At 36.4% G+C, this 19,266-nt stretch overlaps 1 protein-coding gene across 1 annotated transcript; it reads left to right on the forward strand.

The window, feature by feature from the left end:
* Window positions 1-17,007: 17,007 nt before the first annotated feature.
* Window positions 17,008-17,466, forward strand: LOC149956162 (uncharacterized). The gene has a single exon (XM_090166787.1). It carries the CDS (start codon window positions 17,008-17,010, stop codon window positions 17,464-17,466), a length of 459 nt encoding a protein of 152 aa, XP_090022913.1.
* The last annotated feature ends 1,800 nt before the right edge of the window (window positions 17,467-19,266 follow it).

Raw genomic sequence — 19,266 nt, forward strand, 5'->3', positions numbered from 1 at the left:
GCGACCGGAACTGGCGTGGAAGTTGGTTTTCCTAAGATGGGGTGTCGCATAACGAGCGCGTAATACATAAAAGCCTTACCGTCTAATTTATGCGCTACAGACCCAGTCGCGTCGATAAAGAAAATATCCCTTTTACAGTGTTCCTTAAATGTGCTAACCGATTCTTTTTTCCACAAATAAATTACGCAAGAAGGCTTGATCGCAATGTGCTGAACGTATCGCTTCAGGATAGGATCGTCGGTCATTTTACTCAAGCTGGAAATGACATCTTTGTCCAAACGCAATCCGCACAAAGCTTCGTACCTTGCCTGTTTTAACACGTTGGGATTAACTACGCTTTTCCTTAAATTACCCAATGCAAAATCTTTATCTGTACAGTTTTCATTAAAATCATGCAGTTTTTGTTTAGGTCTTAAAGCTAAATTAGTCGAAAACTATTTTTTAACTAACCGTCTTCTTTCGCCACGGAGTTGAGGAGAACCAATTGTCCCAGCTTCGTGATGAGGCTTCCCTTCATGCAAAATGCTACCCCGTAAATCATTAAAAATCTCAATTCTACATTTCATGCTACACTTTTTAAGCCTACAGTACATGTTACAAGAAAATATTAAATCCGCGGGTGAATTTTTGTGGAAGTGCTTATATAATACGCACCAATGACAAATAGGACTGTACTTCTCGAGTAAATTACTTCACTTACAATTCCGTGACGAAATACGCGTCATCAACTTAACTGATTGGAAACGGAAGTTAGTGAGAATTCCTCGCGCGTTTCTGGCTTTGCCCATGTCAAGTTTAGTTCGTGCCTCGCGATCACATGATTTCATTTCCATGGTAACCTTTTCAATAGCGCCAGGATTATAAGCATTTTTGAATTTTTGGGTCCGCTTAATGTATGTTCAGCGTGAAACAAGGTCTCATTGATTTTTTTTTCAATAGAAATGTTATACAGAGGGATACTTATGAGTAATTATGTTACAAATGATGTTACTAAAGTGGATTTGGATATTTGCGATCAGGAGTTGAACCCCTGGGCCACGATATTTTATCTCTGAATTGTTCCCAATAGGCACGTCACGGTTGGGGTATTTCCAAATACCCCACTGGCCACCACTTTGTTTCGCAATATTCTTCGTGGGGTATAAATACCCCCAACCTGACTTTAGATTCAGATTTCTACGTTTTCCAGAGCGGTTTCTAGATTTTCCAAAAGCAATTTCAAATTGATTTTACAGCACTTTTTTTCGAAAGCTACTTTACTAGTTAGTGGTTGTTACAATTTTGAGCACTGTTCGAACAATGTAAGTATTAAAATTTTGTACTTATACCAGCTATTAAAATCACCATTTAATTTCATATTACGCGCTGCGTGCGAATTTATTTTTCAATATTTTAAAATTTTGATTATTATTTATTTGTTAGTTTATTGAAAGTGGATTTATAGTTCAGTACTATAAAGTAATGGAATTTAATATGAGCGTTACACTATTATAACTTAAACCCCTAATGTTGATTTTACTGATAATGATTTTATTAATATTTTTAGGGAAATAGTTGTGAAGATAGGGTCCATATGGACTACTGCTAAAGTGGTGGATGACGTAAACGGCAACGAAACAACGTTAGCACTGTGGAAGGCGACAAGAGGGTACAAAATGTCGCCTAAAGTGTTGACCGGTGACCCGAGACATCTCGGTTGGGCACAATTCGAGGTTACTTTAGAGTCCGGCAAGGGAATATCGGCGCCCTTTTCCATTACTTGGGAACCAAAGGAACTGGTGCCAAATTTCATAAGTAAGTCCAAATTTAAATCTCGAGGTGATTCTAAAAAATTAAGCGCTGTAAATTACAAAGTTTTCTTTTTCAATGTCTAAGGCAGTGCATTGTATGAAAAATTACAAAGGTCGCGGAAAAGGAAAAGCAGCGAGCTGGATAACGTGACGGGCACGAAGAGAAAAACCATTGCCGAATCTGATTTTTCAACGGACAACGGGACTATCAGTGAGAACGCACCTATATATACGGCGACCATCGTTGGCGACAACAAAATATCATTGTAAGCGTATAAATACATTTTAACTCTGTAAGCTTAGATGCGTGTGTTACGTTAGACATTCACTAACTCAATACTTACCAGTTCTATTCTAAAAAAATATTAAAAAATATATATTTAACAGGATGGAAAGAGAACACAACACAGAAGAAATGAACCTTCTGTCGACCCTACGGAACGAGAAAATAAATTTTACAAAGATACGGCCCGTAAAAATTACCGACCGAAATTTTCTCTTAAGTTATTTCAACCTCTTCGACGATGAACTAGCGGGTCGCCTCTTCCAGTACTTGGAAGAGACCACGAGTTACTACACCGGAAAAATGGCCCAAATCAAAATAAATGGACAATGGAGAAATATCCCCCGGAGTCAAGTAGCTTACGGCAACGAAGGATTGACGTACAGTTTTTCCGGTAACACGTTTCCAGCCAGACAGTGGACGCCTCTTCTAAAAGAAATTTGCGACCTTGTATCGAAGATTGCTAAAGCAGAATACAACTTTTTTCTTATCAACAGGTACAAAAATGGGAAAGATTGTATCGGGGAACACCAAGATAATGAGCGGGACCTCGACGAAAACGTTCCAATAGCTTCAATATCCCTGGGCTAAAATAGAAAGTTTTTGCTACGCCACAGGGACTTAAAATTTGGCAAAACAACCATAATTAAACCAAAAACAATACAATTAGAAAATGGATCACTTCTAATGATGGAGTATCCTACAAACAAGTTTTGGTTTCACTCCTTGCCAAAATCTGCAGCTACAAGGCCAAGAATCAATATGACCTTCAGAAAAATTATTAATAAAAATCATTCCAAATGAATAAAATGTAAAAATTTTAAATCACTGAAATAATTAAAGTATCTAAAAATTTATATACTTAAAATTTTATTTTTTTTCAACAAAATTGGTTTCTTAGGTGATACATAATATACTAGTTAAGCCATAAGTCTTTATGTGGTTTATTTTTATCCTATAAATTTTTACAAAATAACAAACACCTTATGGAAATGAAAACAAAACGTCTTCCAAAGAAGAACCAGACGGAAAAGTGTCCAGAACTGAGGCGGCGTTCCCACGTTGGATAGCGACGGCTATGCGTTGAAAGAGAAACGCGACCGATGGCATGAACCAAACCGAGATCTTCCTTGCCAAATGAACCCAGGGTTTCGACTGCGACAGCGTAAAAATAAATCGGTTCTCGAGGCCGACATACTTTGCCCTCTTCCTCGATTCAGCCTGGGAAGCGGCCCAGAGAGGGGCTGACGAAGAAGATTCCAAATACGAAGGCGCGAGAGGGTCCGTGCAGGTAAAATACCACACTTGTGATTTACCGCCGGCCCAAGGCACCAGAGACATACCACCAGGACGTTTGCCATCGTCCCTGGACAGACCTAAGGGTTCCAACACGGAAGGTAAATCAGCGGAAACTAGAGCACGCTTTAGAATGTCATTAACGGCTCCGTGTCGAGCCAAACGACCGGCACTACGTTTACAACTTAAGCTATGCGTACTCAGAGAATCCACCGTAGAGCCACATTTACAGGTGTGAGGGACACATATTTTAGCACCCAAGCGAAATCCGACAGCTACACTAAAGGAGTCGTCGTCGTCTAGCCATAAGTCTATAATAATGTTTACATAATTATGTCAGTTGCCTTCGAGATACATTTTACTAATCTAGAGTTATTTCTAAAACAACAACACATTTTTGTATACTTTAGAATAATAGCTATTAATCCTAATACACGCTCTTTGGTGAAAGTTAACGTAGTATTATTAAGGTTAATTACAAATAGTTTTGCCGTCCCATATTTTCGCAATTCGACCGGAACGTTACTTTAGAGAACGAGAAAAAACGCATTAAAGTCGAAATACGGTAATGTTTAGAAATTAATAATTAAAGTGTTTTAGGACGTACACGTATATATGTTATATCAATCGATAGATAATTTAACGTAGTATTATTAAAGTTAATTACAATTAGTTTTGCCGTGTCATATTTCCGCAATTCGACCGGAACCTTAACATTACAGAACGAGAAAAAACGCATTAAAGTCGAAATACGGTAATGTTTAGAAATTAATAATTAAAGTGTTTTAGGACGTACACGTCTATATGTAATATCAATCGATAGATAATTTAACGTAGTATTATTAAAATTAATTACAATTAGTTTTGCCGTGTCATATTTCCGCAATTCGACCGGAACGTTAACAATACAGAACGAGAAAAAACGCATTAAAGTCGAAATACGGTAATGTTTAGAAATTAATAATTAAAGTGTTTTGGGACGTACACGTCTATATGTTATATCAAACGATAGATAATTTAACGTAGTATTATTAAGGTTAATTACAATTAGTTTTGCCATGTCATATTTCCGAAATTCGACCGGAACCTTAACATTACAGAACGAGAAAAAACGCATTAAAGTCGAAATACGGTAATGTTTAGAAATTAATAATTAAAGTGTTTTAGGACGTACACGTCTATATGTTATATCAATCGATAGATAATTTAACGTAGTATTATTAAGGTTAATTACAATTAGTTTTGCCATGTCATATTTCCGCAATTCGACCGGAACGTTACTTTAGAGAACGAGAAAAAACGCATTAAAGTCGAAATACGGTAATGTTTAGAAATTAATAATTAAAGTGTTTTAGGACGTACACGTCTATATGTTATATCAAACGATAGATAATTTAACGTAGTATTATTACGGTTAATTACAATTAGTTTTGTCGTGTCATATTTCCGCAATTCGACCGGAACGTTAACAATACAGAACGAGAAAAAACGCATTAAAGTCGAAATACGGTAATGTTTAAAAATTAATAATTAAAGTGTTTTAGGACGTACACGTCTATATGTTATATCAATCGATAGATAATTTAGCGTAGTATTATTAAGGTTAATTACAATTAGTTTTGCCGTGTCATATTTCCGCAATTCGACCGGAACCTTAACAATACAGAACGGCAAATAACGCCCTTAAAGTCGAAATACGGTAATGTTTAGAAATTAATAATTAAAGTGTTTTAGGACGTACACGTCTATATGTTATATCAATCGATAGATAATTTAACGTAGTATTATTAAGGTTAATTACAATTAGTTTTGCCATGTCATATTACCGCAATTCGACCGGAACATCAATATTAGAGAACGGTAAATAACGCCCTTAAACTCGAAATACGGTAATGTTTGGAAATTAATAATAATCGTTGTTTAGGACGTACACGTCTATATGTTATATCAATCGATAGATATTTTAACGAAGCATTATTACGGTTAATTACAACTAGTTCTGCCGTGTCGTATTTGCGCAATTATATCAATCGATAAGAAATGGGATAAAACTGTTAAATTCGTATTTCTCTAGTATAGACCAACATTCCTATTCTTTCGTGGCGTTCCCTACTGTATTCAAAAATGTACTTTTAGAATTTTCGTTCTGGCAGATTGACGCTGGTTGTGTAAACTTGAGAACTACACGGAAGGAATAAAGTGAAATACGCCGCCATTAATAGTTGGATAACTTGGATACAACTGAATACACGACGACGACGACAATTAGCAGTTAGACTATAGTGCTACGGGAAATTAACCTTAGTTAGTATAGTCAAACAATATGTGTACCAGATTACGTCCCATATTATTGTTTCTGCTACAGCTTAAACTTTTAACTTGGCGCACGGTGAAGGAAACTAATATAGTAAAGCGAGGTACACGAAAGGTAATAATATATTTTTTACAGTTGGACTGAGCTAAATATAATATGTAAATAGGACATATTTTATTGATTTTGTTTACTTACTTTGAAATTTTTCTAGGGGCACAATTATATTTTAAGGGGGCACCGAGACTTTTTGAGGGGGCACCACGGGGCACTCTCAGATTTTTTTTAGGGGGCACAAATTATTTTTGAGGGGGCCAGGCCCCCTCAGGCCCCCTCGCTGGCTACGGGCCTGGATGAAAGTTCGTTCCCTGACTTATTCAAAAGTATACATGTGTTCTTTTTTAATGATTATTAACTGGTTAAATGTAAATCAAATACCTTACCAAACGTTTCTTCTGGCTTATCATTGTTTGCTTTAAAATAGAGAAACAATTTTGCTGAAAATTAATATAAATAAATTTATACTCACTTTGGGATAAATATTTCGAAATAAATAATTAAAATTAAAGTGGATTGAACTAAAAGGAAATTTAATTAAGATAACCATAATTAGAAATAGCTAATTGAATTTAAAATATTAATTTTAAAAAAATTGTAAAAAATCATAGAAAGTGAAGTTTAAGATAAGGATCATTAAAGCTCCAAGTAAAAAACAAATCAAAAATAAAATATTTAAGAAAGAGGCTTTTGATCGATCGCTACGCTACCCTATTTTAGGGTACAATCATTTCATTGCAACATTGATTCCTTAAAATATGCATATAAACATTGGATCTGGAAATCCAGGTGGTTTTCGACATTTATGGGAAATTTGAGAAAGTGTCTATAGTCAACAATAACTAGATTTTATACGTAACAAATGCATTGTTAAAATAATGTATATTTCATGATAATATAATATCCCTGTCGTGAATATTATAAGCGTCAATCATTAGCCAACGGTCTTTATAAGGGACAGTTATTATTTGCCTTTATATTTTCGGCACGTAAATAAAATTTATGGTCTATTAATATTATGGTGGTGCCTTGGGTATTAGCCTAGCTGATTATTATTATTATTATTATTATTTATAAGCTTAAAGGTTTCTGGCGAAAACAATACCATGTATGTAATATTTTTGTTACATAAACATCATTTACAACTTAAGTAATAATTTTAGTCCTGTGCATATCTAATAATTTTAAATATTCTTTCAAAATTAAAGTTTATTGTTTGTTACAGAAATAATTGGGGATACTAACTCAAGTCTTGATTTTTTGAAACATGACGGATATGTGTTTTGGTAAATCCATGAGGCTAGGAGTTGTTAAAGTAAGCGCTTATAATCTTATAAGGTTAAGTAAACCTACGATTACGTTACACAATTCACTGCTTACAATATTAATTAAAATCTTTTAAATTAATTTGTTAAATGATTGACGAGGCTATCATTTCCTTTTACCAGACTTGAATTGCCAAGGCTAAAGCTTGCGGTGTGCTGTATCAAAATGTGTGCTACTGACAAACACAGACTTTATGAGAAATGTTTAAATAGCAAGGGGTAGCTCAATCATTGCCACCTGTATTATAAAAAAGGCCCTTTAATTAGAGATGGCCATAAATCAATCCGATTCTTCGAAAAACGCGACTTTACTGGAGAGCGTGGTGCCATCTATTTATGGCAAAAGAAGTTAAAATTTAAAATAGCCAAATGATAACGTCGTCAGAGAGCCCTTGTAGAGTATAGTTAGACCAATTTTACTCTATTTAGTGTTCTTTAACAAATTTATAAATACCGTGTAAAAATATTGTTTGTAATTGCTGTAATTTATTATGTTATTGACCAATTTACAAACGATCCAATCAACGCCAGGAGTATCTATAAGTACCACCTTTCTGATTTCGACGCTAGCGACATCTATTGGAAAAAGAGCTACTTCACTTGCTTTAAATAAATAAATTTTAATTATTTTAGTCTAGGCTGCTAGATTATAAAGACAGAAAAGGAATAACGGAGTTGATCGGCCTCGAGGCGAAACTGTGGAATCTTTTGTCGAAGAAATTAAATCTAAAGTGAGCCTACAAATGGAGTTTATAAACTATTATGTTTATTTTTTCAAGATTTTCCTTTGCTATTTAATTATATTCTTAAAAGTAAACAAACGAAGATCTCTGGTTGAAAAAGAGTTGGTATTGCATTTGGTTCGTAATATGGTTTGACTCGTCTCATTTCACGGAACTGGTGGATCAAATTTGATCCCAAAATTCTATCCGAAACTAGTTAGATACACATTCGATTTTTATCGAAATTTCGATCCACAGTGTGTCATATTTGTTCCAATTACAATATATGAAATTAAACGTCATTCCGATATGAAAAAAATTACTTAATCTAAATAGAATTGAATAATAATAATAATAATAATAATGGAGATTCATTTGTTATTTAATTTTAATATTCTGAGGTTTTTCTTTCTACTTTCAGTTACACGATCGTCGAGATACCTTATTTCGGAAGCTACATCCCGGAAAATAACACGTGGACGGGTATTGTTGGAAAGCTTCACAATCGAGTATGCTGAATGAAATACGAAAATCTTTCTGCTTAAATTCCTATTAACAGAAAGGCTTTGACCTCTGCCATTATTAGCAGTATTTTAAAGGGAGTATGAACTTCATATTTTTGATGGATCATCGAATTTCACAATACTGCCAACAGATCTAACAAATCTTATACGATTTTTAGATTTAGTTCATGCTCCTTTTGAGCACGAAATTATTTAAAAAATTTAAAAATACAGAACTAGTCACGTGATTAGCGCCACTAAAATTGAGTCGCTTAAATATTGACTTTTAGACGAGGGGCTGATCACTCCCCGTAATCGGTGTACAGTACAAGCCTGTAGCTTTGACTGCACTAAAATGATTATGTAAGTGAGTACAGATTTAGCACTACCAAAGGCTGTACTCATTTTCATATTTATGTAATCGGTGTACAGATTTTCAGAGCGTGGTTAGCCCCTCGCTTTTAGAGGCCTTTTCTTTCAAACAGGCTAATCTAGTAATCTAGCGTGCACCATTGTACCCGGTGAATTTTACTCGTCATATATTTACCTTAATTTAAATTAGAAGAAACCACCTATGGGCCGTGCGAAGGTTGATAAAATACGCGAACAAGTAGATTAGTCCATAATTAAAAGCTAAAGCCTAAACAAATATATTTACCTGTCAAATTACTCGAAAAGGTAGAAAATTCCATAATAAAAAGGGAGGTGAAAGGCTGAATACTAAAATAAATTAAGTAATAAAATTTACAAAATACTGTGACAAATAGGTCTTCGATAATTAAATTTAGATTTATTTGGTCCGAGTTTCGCGCTTTCATTTTATCCTCGAAGACCTATTGGTTCGAGTATTTCGTCAGTTTAATCATTACGTTAAATTTTTCAGCTTTTTTGCCCCCTTTTTACTAGGGAGTTTTCTACCTTTTCGCGTAATTTACCTGCATTATAGTCCATAGGTGGTTTGTATTAACTTTAACTTATCATATAGTAGTTTATTAAAATTTCTGTCTATATTTTTATCTTATTTGATAGTTCTATGTATAAAGGTTTTGGGGCGCCTTATCATGATAACCATTTTTTCCAGAATCTTTGGGGACCCGTTATTTACTCCACTGGTTTCTATAGTTTCGTTTAGCTTTAATCTATTTACTTAGCGTGCTCATTAGACATTCTACTTTCCTGTAAATTTAAAATCGTATATTAATAGGGCCACTGAAATAATGAATAATAAAGTCAAAGGCTTAAGCACGGTACTGTATACTAAAGAACCACTTAGTGATCAACGTGATAAGATAATGAACTGTTGTATGTTTGCCTGCTTAGCATAAAATTCAGCAATTATCACGTTTGCCGCTATAGTTCGTTCGCAAAATGACATTTTTTATCGAAATCGTGCCTTTTGTGATAAAAGCTTGAAATTTGTATACTTACATATTTTGATATGCTAAGTTGAGGCAATTTCTATCTGTCACATGACAGCCGTGAAAAGGCATTCAAATTTCCAAAACGTTCCAAAGACTCCCTTAAAGCTAGCTTTGTTTACGTGGCCATCACTTTCTTATATCTTTTTACGTATATTATTATTTTATTCATATTAATTAGCTAAAAATGTGGTTAAAATACCACTTTTCAAATTAAAAAATATGCGCGTATAATAATTTTAATTAAAGAACACTTAAAGTGTTATATTACCAAGTCTTTAAAGGTAAATTTTAAAATTAATGCAAAATACACATCCAAATTACAAATATATATAATAATTAAACCATTTCACCATTGTGTACCACATTTTAAATAATTGAATTCGTGCACTTTATAAAGCTCGAAATGTAGTTACCCAACGAAAAGCGTAACAACTATATATTAATCATTGAAAGAATGCAAAGCAGTGAAAAAAAATAGTATTTCCAATAATTATTTGCAGTTTTCCCACGGCACTCCGAGTAATCAAATGTATTTTTGTTAAAAAGACGAAGTGGCTCATTTCTATCATCAATTCAGGTGGCTGGGTTACAATGTGTAGAAGGATGGTGGCAACTAGGAGCAACAAACACAAGGAGAACGCAGCTAGCCTTTAAACACGCTAACGCAGTGTTGTGTACAAATTTTATTGGACGAGCCTTTACTCCGAACGTAATACGGAAAGGGGGAAGACAATTTCCGAATTTTCCCCTTCCGACGTCAGCAGGCGCTAAGGCGTCTAACCAATGAAAACTGTACGCAAGTAAATCCACGACTTTTGACGGGTTGCGTTCTCCTTGTGTGGGGTGCTGTGTTTGTTGCTCCTAGGTGGAAAGACCTTCAAGCCAATGAAAGGCCTTTGTTAAACTTCGGCTCGTATAACGAGAGGAATTAACGAAAAACCAATTTAACTTGATAAAAACATACCGAAAGCCGAACTTCACATTTCTGCGGTGAAACATGACAGGGATCTCTTTACAAAACATTATACAGTAAAGTTTTTCAAATTCCAATTGGCGAGTTATAAGTATGAAAACAACTTTGTTAAATTTGCACATTTATTTTTATAAAATCAAAAGTGATATTTACATTTATAGCTTGCCAAGTTCGTTCAAGTAATTAAAGTAGAACAGTTTTTTAATTATAAAAATCAAAATTTTACACTTTCTTTGTCAGAAAATGGAGTAAAAATATAAGCGAAAAAATCAGACTTAACTCACTTATATTGGATGAGTTAGTAACGGTTGATAATTATGTTTGTTCCATATCTCAGGTACATTTTATTGTCATCGACGGCGCTACTCTAGTTATTTTTCTGAAACCAAACACGGTCAAGAAATTTAACGAATACAACCGCAGTTATTCATTATTCATACGTGGTTTTCGACACCCGCATCATTTTGCACGGGTACAAGTACAAACCACGGGTACAAGAAAATTTTAAAGGGCCACACCGGCGTTTGAAATTTTTTTCCTGGATTTACCACGTGGTAGCATATACGACCAATCATATTCTGGAAACAAGCACGTGAAACTTGTTAAATTTAAACGCCGGTGTGTTCCTTTAATTCGCACCTTCGACTGAGATGTTCTAGTATTGTGTGTTTTGGTTGTCCATAAAATAAACTGTGAACGTACAATCACAGCGTTTGAAACAGAATGAACATTTCGGTACCTGAACCTTAACAGGCATAGCTGAGGTTTTGGGGCCAAACAAAATCGAAGCGTTACCTACCTTTCACGACGTCCAGTTTTGGAATAAAACGGAAAAGATCTGCCTCGAATACATGGATGTGTTTAAAAATGTAACCAAATTCTGCAAAACATTTCTACAGAACCTTCTTCATTCGGATGATTTGCAAAGGCTACCAATCGTTGGAAGATTTGTGATCATATAATATGATCGGTGTAGTTTGCAAGGCAATATAAGTTTTGCTAGAAAAACACTTTTTTCTCAGAAAAGTCGATGCACCACATTTGCTAGGCATTTCTTATCAAGCTAATCATGTTTAGGGCAAAGTTTTAAGAAAACGACCAAAATTGTCACACCCCGTGGATTTTCGTTGGACCAAACACCAAATAACTGACGACTGGAAAGCAGTTTGGATGACGCAGTCACCAGCTCGTAAAGCTTGGGGAGACATTGTGAAATGTGGGTGCCTTAAAGTTTGCCAGGGCCAGTAAAGTGGCTTTAAGGCAAATGTGGCGGTTGCGAAAGCCACTAATTATTTCGTTCATTAGAATTATGAAATGGTAATAATTAAAAATAATAATTAACCCGTGTACAGTTAAACAAATAAACCTTTTTAAATATTTGCAATTTGGTTTTTTATCTTTACATTATTTTAAAATTTACGTATAAAGGCTTGATAATATATTTTGGTTTCTTAAACCACACTTTAAGTGTTATTTTATTAAAATTATTATACGCGCATATTTTTTTTAATTTGTAGAGTGGTATTTTAACAACGTTTTTAGCGAATTGAAATGACTAAAATAATAATATACGTAAAAGGAGAGAAGAAACCCCTGTAGCAAATTAGAGTCGGGCCGACGTCGGCTAAAGGTACTAAACACTAAAGTCGGCCGACCTTTGGATTTAGGGTCGAAATGTCCTAGGGGTAAAAGGGTCGGCCGACTACAATACGTCGACTCTTTACCGTCTTTTAATAGACCTAAGAACCGCCTCCGAAACGACGTCGGGCCGACTTTATAATAATGCTTTTTTCCGACTCGAAACTGATCTAATTATTGGATGACGCGTTTTTCGAATACAAATAAGTTTGAAGAGAAAATAAAAGTTAATAAAAAATTATCTCAGATTATCATCAAATAGTCAGAAAATAATTAAAATTTCCCCTTTTCCTAAAAAAATATGGTATGTTTCATAAAGTTAATGTTGAATCCAATAATTAAATGTAAGGTCAGATAATGGTCGGCATACCGACCATAAATAGTCCCAAAAAAGGATTTACGGTTTTAGCGTCGAAAAATGTTCGGACGTTTTTAGGTCGGCATTTGGTTGTCGACTATAAAGCGACTTTTCGACCGTACCCCGATCCTAAAACGACTTCATGTGCTTTGCGTATCGCGTATGGTAAGATCACTCTGACGGCTTGGCCCCGCCTACGAGAGAAATATTCCCTTTGCGCGCGCTCCCCTCTCACGTGGTTGTTTGTTAAGTCAACATAGTGACGTCAAAAAAAACCGTCAGCCACATCGAGGTGAAAATCTGCCACGATAAGCATTCCAAGTAGAGGTATGGATTCCTGCCACCCGTCGTAGTGGGCGGCGGGATATTGCCGTTTTCCGGGGATCGTTAATATACAGGGTCTTTTTTTTTGCTCGGAAAAGTGTTTTTTTTCAAAAACTATTTATAGTACCGATTTCAAATTTGGAAGGTCAATTCTCTATACCGGGGGACATCAGTTTGAGAAATTTGAGCGTTTTCGGTAATGTTTTTCACCAATTTTGAAAAATTATTTTTCGACCACTAGGTGCGAGATAAAAAATTTCTATTATAAAGTTGTAGGCCGTCATCGAAAACCCTTAAAAATTGTTCACTCGACGAAAAACAATTTATTTATCAGTGAAAATTCGAGCTTGAAAAATTTACAAGTTGGTGAAGCCAAATTACGATTGTTTGAAACGATAATTGAAACCGAATTACCTAATCCAGTTGAAACTTTGGTTAAAAAAACGACCGGATTTAAAAAACACGAAGCTATAGGTCAATCCTAAACATGCATTGGGTATTTAAAGGAAAACTTTGGGAGATTATTATCAGTGTTTGATAATATTTCGAACAATGCCTCGTTATTCAGTAGCTGAGCGTACCGAGATAGTTGCCATTTACTATGGAGAAACAGCGCAAAACCTTAGAAGAGTGACTGAAATCTTCGCAGAAAGACATCCAAATGGAGCACCATCTGTAAATACAGTAAGACGAGCAATTCACGATTTCAATCAATTTGGTAACTTGCAACGTAGGTTTCGCGGATTGGGTCAACCGGATTTAGACTTCGAGAACAATGTACTCGCGTACTTTGTGGCATATCCTCGTCACAGTTGCGCTAACGCCGCTGCTGATTTGGGTTGTTCTGCAAATCGTGTGTGGAAAATTCTTCGTAAGAATCGCTATCACCCATACAGAGCTACGCTCCACCAAGGACTAATTGACGGAGACCATCAAAGACGTTATGAATTTAGCAACTGGTTACTAAATGCTGTCCAAGAAGTTAGACAATTTTTGCGCCATGTTTTGTTCTCCGACGAAGCGTCATTTTCTAGAGATGGGCCCTTTAATCATCAAAACAGCCATCTTTGGTCTGACATCAACCCACATTGGGGTTTTGAATATCATCACCAGGTTCAATTTGAACGGGTCAATGTTTGGGTTGGACTTGTTGGAAACCGTTTGATTGGTCCCTTTTTCCTGCCGACGAACCTCAACGGCCAAAGGTATTTACATTTTCTACAGAACGAACTGAGTGACGCAATCGACGACCTTCCATTGGCTGAAAGACGTCAGTTGTGGTTTCAGCAAGATGGCGCCCCTCCACATTTTTCCCGGCAAGTAACTGAGCACCTCAACAACGAGTTTCCTGAAAGGTGGATAGGGAGAAATGGTCCAGTGCATTGGCCAGCAAGGTCACCTGACCTAACACCGCTGGATTATTTTCTCTGGGGATTCGTTAAAGCAAAGGTATACGCCACGCCCATTGAAACTAGGGAGGAACTCATTAGACGTATAATCAGTGCTTGCCGAGACGTCACACCAGAAATGGTAGAGAAAGCGTTTGAGAACTTAATTGTCCGCGCACAAACCTGTGTTGCAGCCAATGGTGATATTATTGAAAATGTTTTGTAAAAATTTATGTGAATAAAATATCTGCATTTAAAAACCAAAAGTGTAGATTTTTTCAAGTGTGAAAACTCTACTACGTTTGTATTAGACTTGTTCCCTTTTCAATTATCGTTTCAAACAATCGTAATTTGGCTTCACCAACTTGTAAATTTTTCAAGCTCGAATTTTCACTGATAAATAAGTTGTTTTTCGTCGAGTGAACAATTTTTAAGGGTTTTCGATGACGGCCTACAACTTTATAATAGAAATTTTTTATCTCGCACCTAGTGGTCGAAAAATAATTTTTCAAAATTGGTGAAAAACATTACCGAAAACGCTCAAATTTCTCAAACTGATGTCCCCCGGTATAGAGAATTGACCTTCCAAATTTGAAATCGGTACTATAAATAGTTTTTGAAAAAAAACACTTTTCCGAGCAAAAAAAAGACCCTGTATAGAACGCGTGCGCTTCATAGGGCTTTTCAATGCCTTTTTAAATAGAGCGTTCTATAAAATCGGCCCAAAACCGGCCAAACTTTTCATACAGACTATAGAGCTAGTTCAGCTGGACTAACAACATTTGTTATTCTTTGGTTTAAGAGAATTCGGCTTATGCCCTGTCTTTATATGAATATTTTAGAGACGTACCTTTTAGAAGTTGTAGGAGGGACCCTAGGGGTTGAAGTATGTTTGGGGTTAAGAATATTTTCATGATCTAAGTTTATTTTGAAACCCGTGGATCTGGGACTAGTATTTTGCTTATTTGCCATCATACATTTATTACAAAAATCATTTGAAATAAGAGAGCCGGAAATTAGTTAAGCCTAGGCTAGCAACTACGCTACTCCTAAAAATCGACTGCTCTCAATTTCTTACGGGTTTGCCAGATAAATATTTTTATCTCACACGAAAAACCAACCAAACCTTCACCTCCTCCGAACTCAAAAGGGGGAAAGCACACCACACCGATTTTATAGAACGCGCTATTGCCTCAATTTAACATATCAAAATATGTAAGTATACCAAATTCCAAGCTTTTATCAGAAATCCCCGATATTTCACTAAGCGACTTGACTACTACTTATGAACTATCTGAAAAGGCTAATTTGGGGAGTAGACTTTACAAAAAATGCATAACTTTATTTCGCAGGAAGTGGACGCTGGTCTGGCAGATTTATCAATTACAACAACCAGAATGTCCGTAATCGATTTCAGTGACCCGTATTTCACCGATCTGGTGTCGTTTTCTGTCAAATTGAACACGAATCATTTCACCCAAAATTTTGATCAATATTTCCTGAAATCATTTTCTACTTCAGTGATTATCAATTATTTGAAAGACATTTTTCTATTTTTACTTTGCAAGTATAACACTTTAAATTTAATTTTTTTTAAACATTAGGTTTGGACGGCCATTATTGTCGTTACAGCAATTTACGCCACTTTCTTAAAAGTATTTGTAACGTTTCCCATTAGCGAGAAATATGTTAAAGTTCAACCGGTGATGTACATCGTAGGACTACTTCTGAATGATGGTAAGAAGAGCGACTAAGCGTAACAAAAGTTCCTCGTTTCATTGGCTGCGGATTAAGTTATCTGGTTTCTTTTATGTGGATTACCAAATTGGCGAACCGATTGCTAAGCTTACTTTCTCACATGGTTTTGGTTATGTTAGGTTTAAAGAAAAATTAAGGTCAGGTTGGGCTAAGACATAGATAAGGTTAGGATAGGTTAACACGTATCATCCCAATTTAATTATTTTTCAATAAAATAGTCCTAACCAAAAAAGTAAAAAAAATTCAATCAGGGATCCAAAGAGCGCGAAGTAGCTGAAAGATTTAAAATAAATTAAAAACAAATTTCCACTGCAACCCCGAGTAGGGTGATACCTTTCCGGGTATTTTAAGTGTAATACAGGAATACAACCAAGTGAATTTCTTTGGAGCTGCCACTTCGGGTAGTATAGTTTGGTTAATCTTTATACTCCAGAGCTGCTTAATTACTATTGATATTCTAAAGGGTGTGTTTTTATTTTGTTCGGACAAGTTATTTTTACGAAAACTACTTGACGTGTCGACGTCTTTATCTTTTCATTTTTTTATCAATGTATAAAGTTCGTTTTTATTCCCCAAATGAATGGTATATAAAGAAAAGTACAGCAACCCTAAAGCACTTCTGGCGATGTAATCTAAATGCATAGTTCTTCCTTTTTTGTAAATAAATATGTTTTAATCGTAACTTTCGCACAGTCTTAAATTTCTCTACAACTTCGAATTGCACGATACAACAATGGCGACGGGATACGGGATGAACCAATAGATTAGATTTTGCTGTTCCTGCTGACGACTGCTACAACTGCTAGTTCTTACTGAAGATCCCTACAATTACCAACATCTTCAGCACTACTCAAGTCATCATGCCTTCTACCGGAACATTTCAACAGTTTGATGGATCTAGTGAAACATGGACCTTATATGCAGAGAGAATGAAGCTGTATCTGAAAGCGAACAAAATTACTGATGAAAACTTGAAAGTTGCGACATTCCTGACATTACTTGGACCGAAGACTTACGCCTGCCTGAGAAGTTTGGTAAGTCCGTCGAAACCTGCAGATAAACAGTACGACGATTTAGTCACCATACTCAACAATCACTTTGATCCTGCACCATCTGAAATCACCGAACGCATCAATTTCGGTAACCGGAAGCGAGCTAACGGCGAATCAGTTGCGTCGTTTATTGCAGAATTACGTCGGCTAGCCAGATTCTGCAACTTCGGGACTAATCTCGATACGATGCTCCGAGACCGATTAGTAGCTGGAATCGAAAACGATGATATACAGGGACGATTTCTTCTAGTACCAGCAGCAGATTGACGCTACAGAAAGCCATAGAAATTGCCATAAGTATGGAGTCCACTGCTAAAAACCTTTCAATTCTGAAAGACAAGCCAACTACAGCTGAACCAGAACAGATCAATGCACTTTCCTCCAAAGCTACTGGACGACGTGGTAATAAATTCCAAAGTAGAAATTCTAAACCCGTTTATCGTTCTAGAAATCAGTGCTACAGATGTGGAAAGCCTGACCACCGAGCCGACAAATGTGAGCACATGAATGCCCATTGTTCCTACTGTCAAAAGAAGGGTCATTTGGCTCGCGTATGCTTATCTGCGGAACGAGACAAGAGAAATAAGAATGACAACAAATTCGAAAAACCAACGTACCACAAACTACACTCCTTAGAACAAGCGTCAAACCAGTCCGGAAGCTCGACTCGCCAGGATAGTAAGAAGAATGACTCTAATGAATACTCATTATTTCAACTTACCACACTAGACCCAGCGCCGAAACCATACCTATACGAGTTTCAAATCAATGGCGAGAAAGCTACCATGGAGCACGATTCCGGAGCTGCCTACACAGTAATGTCCGTCGAGACATTTCAGAAGCTTGGAGAGAAAACCAATTTACCAGATTTGCTACCAGCGCCCACGACACTTGTTGAAATCAAAGGATATGCCATAGTCAACTCTACTTACCAGAACCTAAGCAAGTCTCTTCCCCTTTTAATTGTCTCTCATCCTGGTTCAAGCTTGTGTGGCCGAAACTGGATCGAAGCCTTCAACCTAGCTCCACGACAAAATCGTATACACTGGACCACTTCCGACTCTACCGATGTCCGTATTAATGAAATACTAATGAGGCACAGTAAACTGTTTTCACCTGGTTTGGGAAAAATCAAGGGAGTTCAAGTTCACCTGCATAGACAAGGCGACGTCAAACCTCGCTTTTACAAACCGAACTCTGTACCGTTTGCGTATCGAGAAAAAGTTAATAGCGAATTAGACCGACTTCAATCCGATGGAATCATAGAATCAGTTGCAACGTCAGAATGGGCTGCACCGATTGTCGTCGCGCTCAAGCCAAACAACGCACTCTTTTCTAACCTCAACGGCGGTCACCGTTTCACGAAACTTGATCTCAAGGATGCCTACAATCAAATAGAGCTTGATGAAAAGTCAAGAAATCTAGTGGTAATAAACACTCAAAAGGGACTTTTCAGATATACCAGATTGCCGTTCGGAGTCTCATCAGCTGCTGCTGTATTCCAAAGACACATGGAACAAATTCTTGCCGGTATTGAAAGAATAGCAATTTTTCAAGACGACTTGCTTTTGACTGGTAGAAGCGACGAAGAACATATCAGTACCTTAGAGAAAGTTCTCTTTCGTCTGGAAAATTCTGGAGCAAAGTTGCGAAAAGAAAAGTGTGAGTTCATGGTCGCGTCAGTCGAGTACCTGGGACACGTACTTGATGCTCAAGGTCTACACCCATCGCAGAAACACCTGAAGCCTATTACTGAAGCGCCGATTCCGAAGAACGTTCCTGAACTTTGCTCATTTCTGGGACTTGTAACGTATTACGCTAAATTTGTCCCAAATATGTCTACATTATTGGCACCGCTCTACAAACTTACACGCAAGGGTGAAGAATGGATATGGGACTCTAGTGCGGCAGATTCCTTCCGTCGAGCCAAGGGAGTTTTAACTTCGCATTCTGTTCTAGTGCACTACGATCCAACTAAGCAAATTACTCTTGCTTGTGACGCCTCACCCAGTGGAGTTGGAGCTGTTCTTTCACACGTTGAACCTGATGGCCATGACAGACCTATTG

The sequence above is a fragment of the Leiobunum rupestre genome, chromosome 2 (genome assembly GCF_980474605.1).
Source record: "Leiobunum rupestre chromosome 2, qqLeiRupe1.1.hap1, whole genome shotgun sequence".
NCBI classification, from domain to species: domain Eukaryota; kingdom Metazoa; phylum Arthropoda; class Arachnida; order Opiliones; family Sclerosomatidae; genus Leiobunum; species Leiobunum rupestre.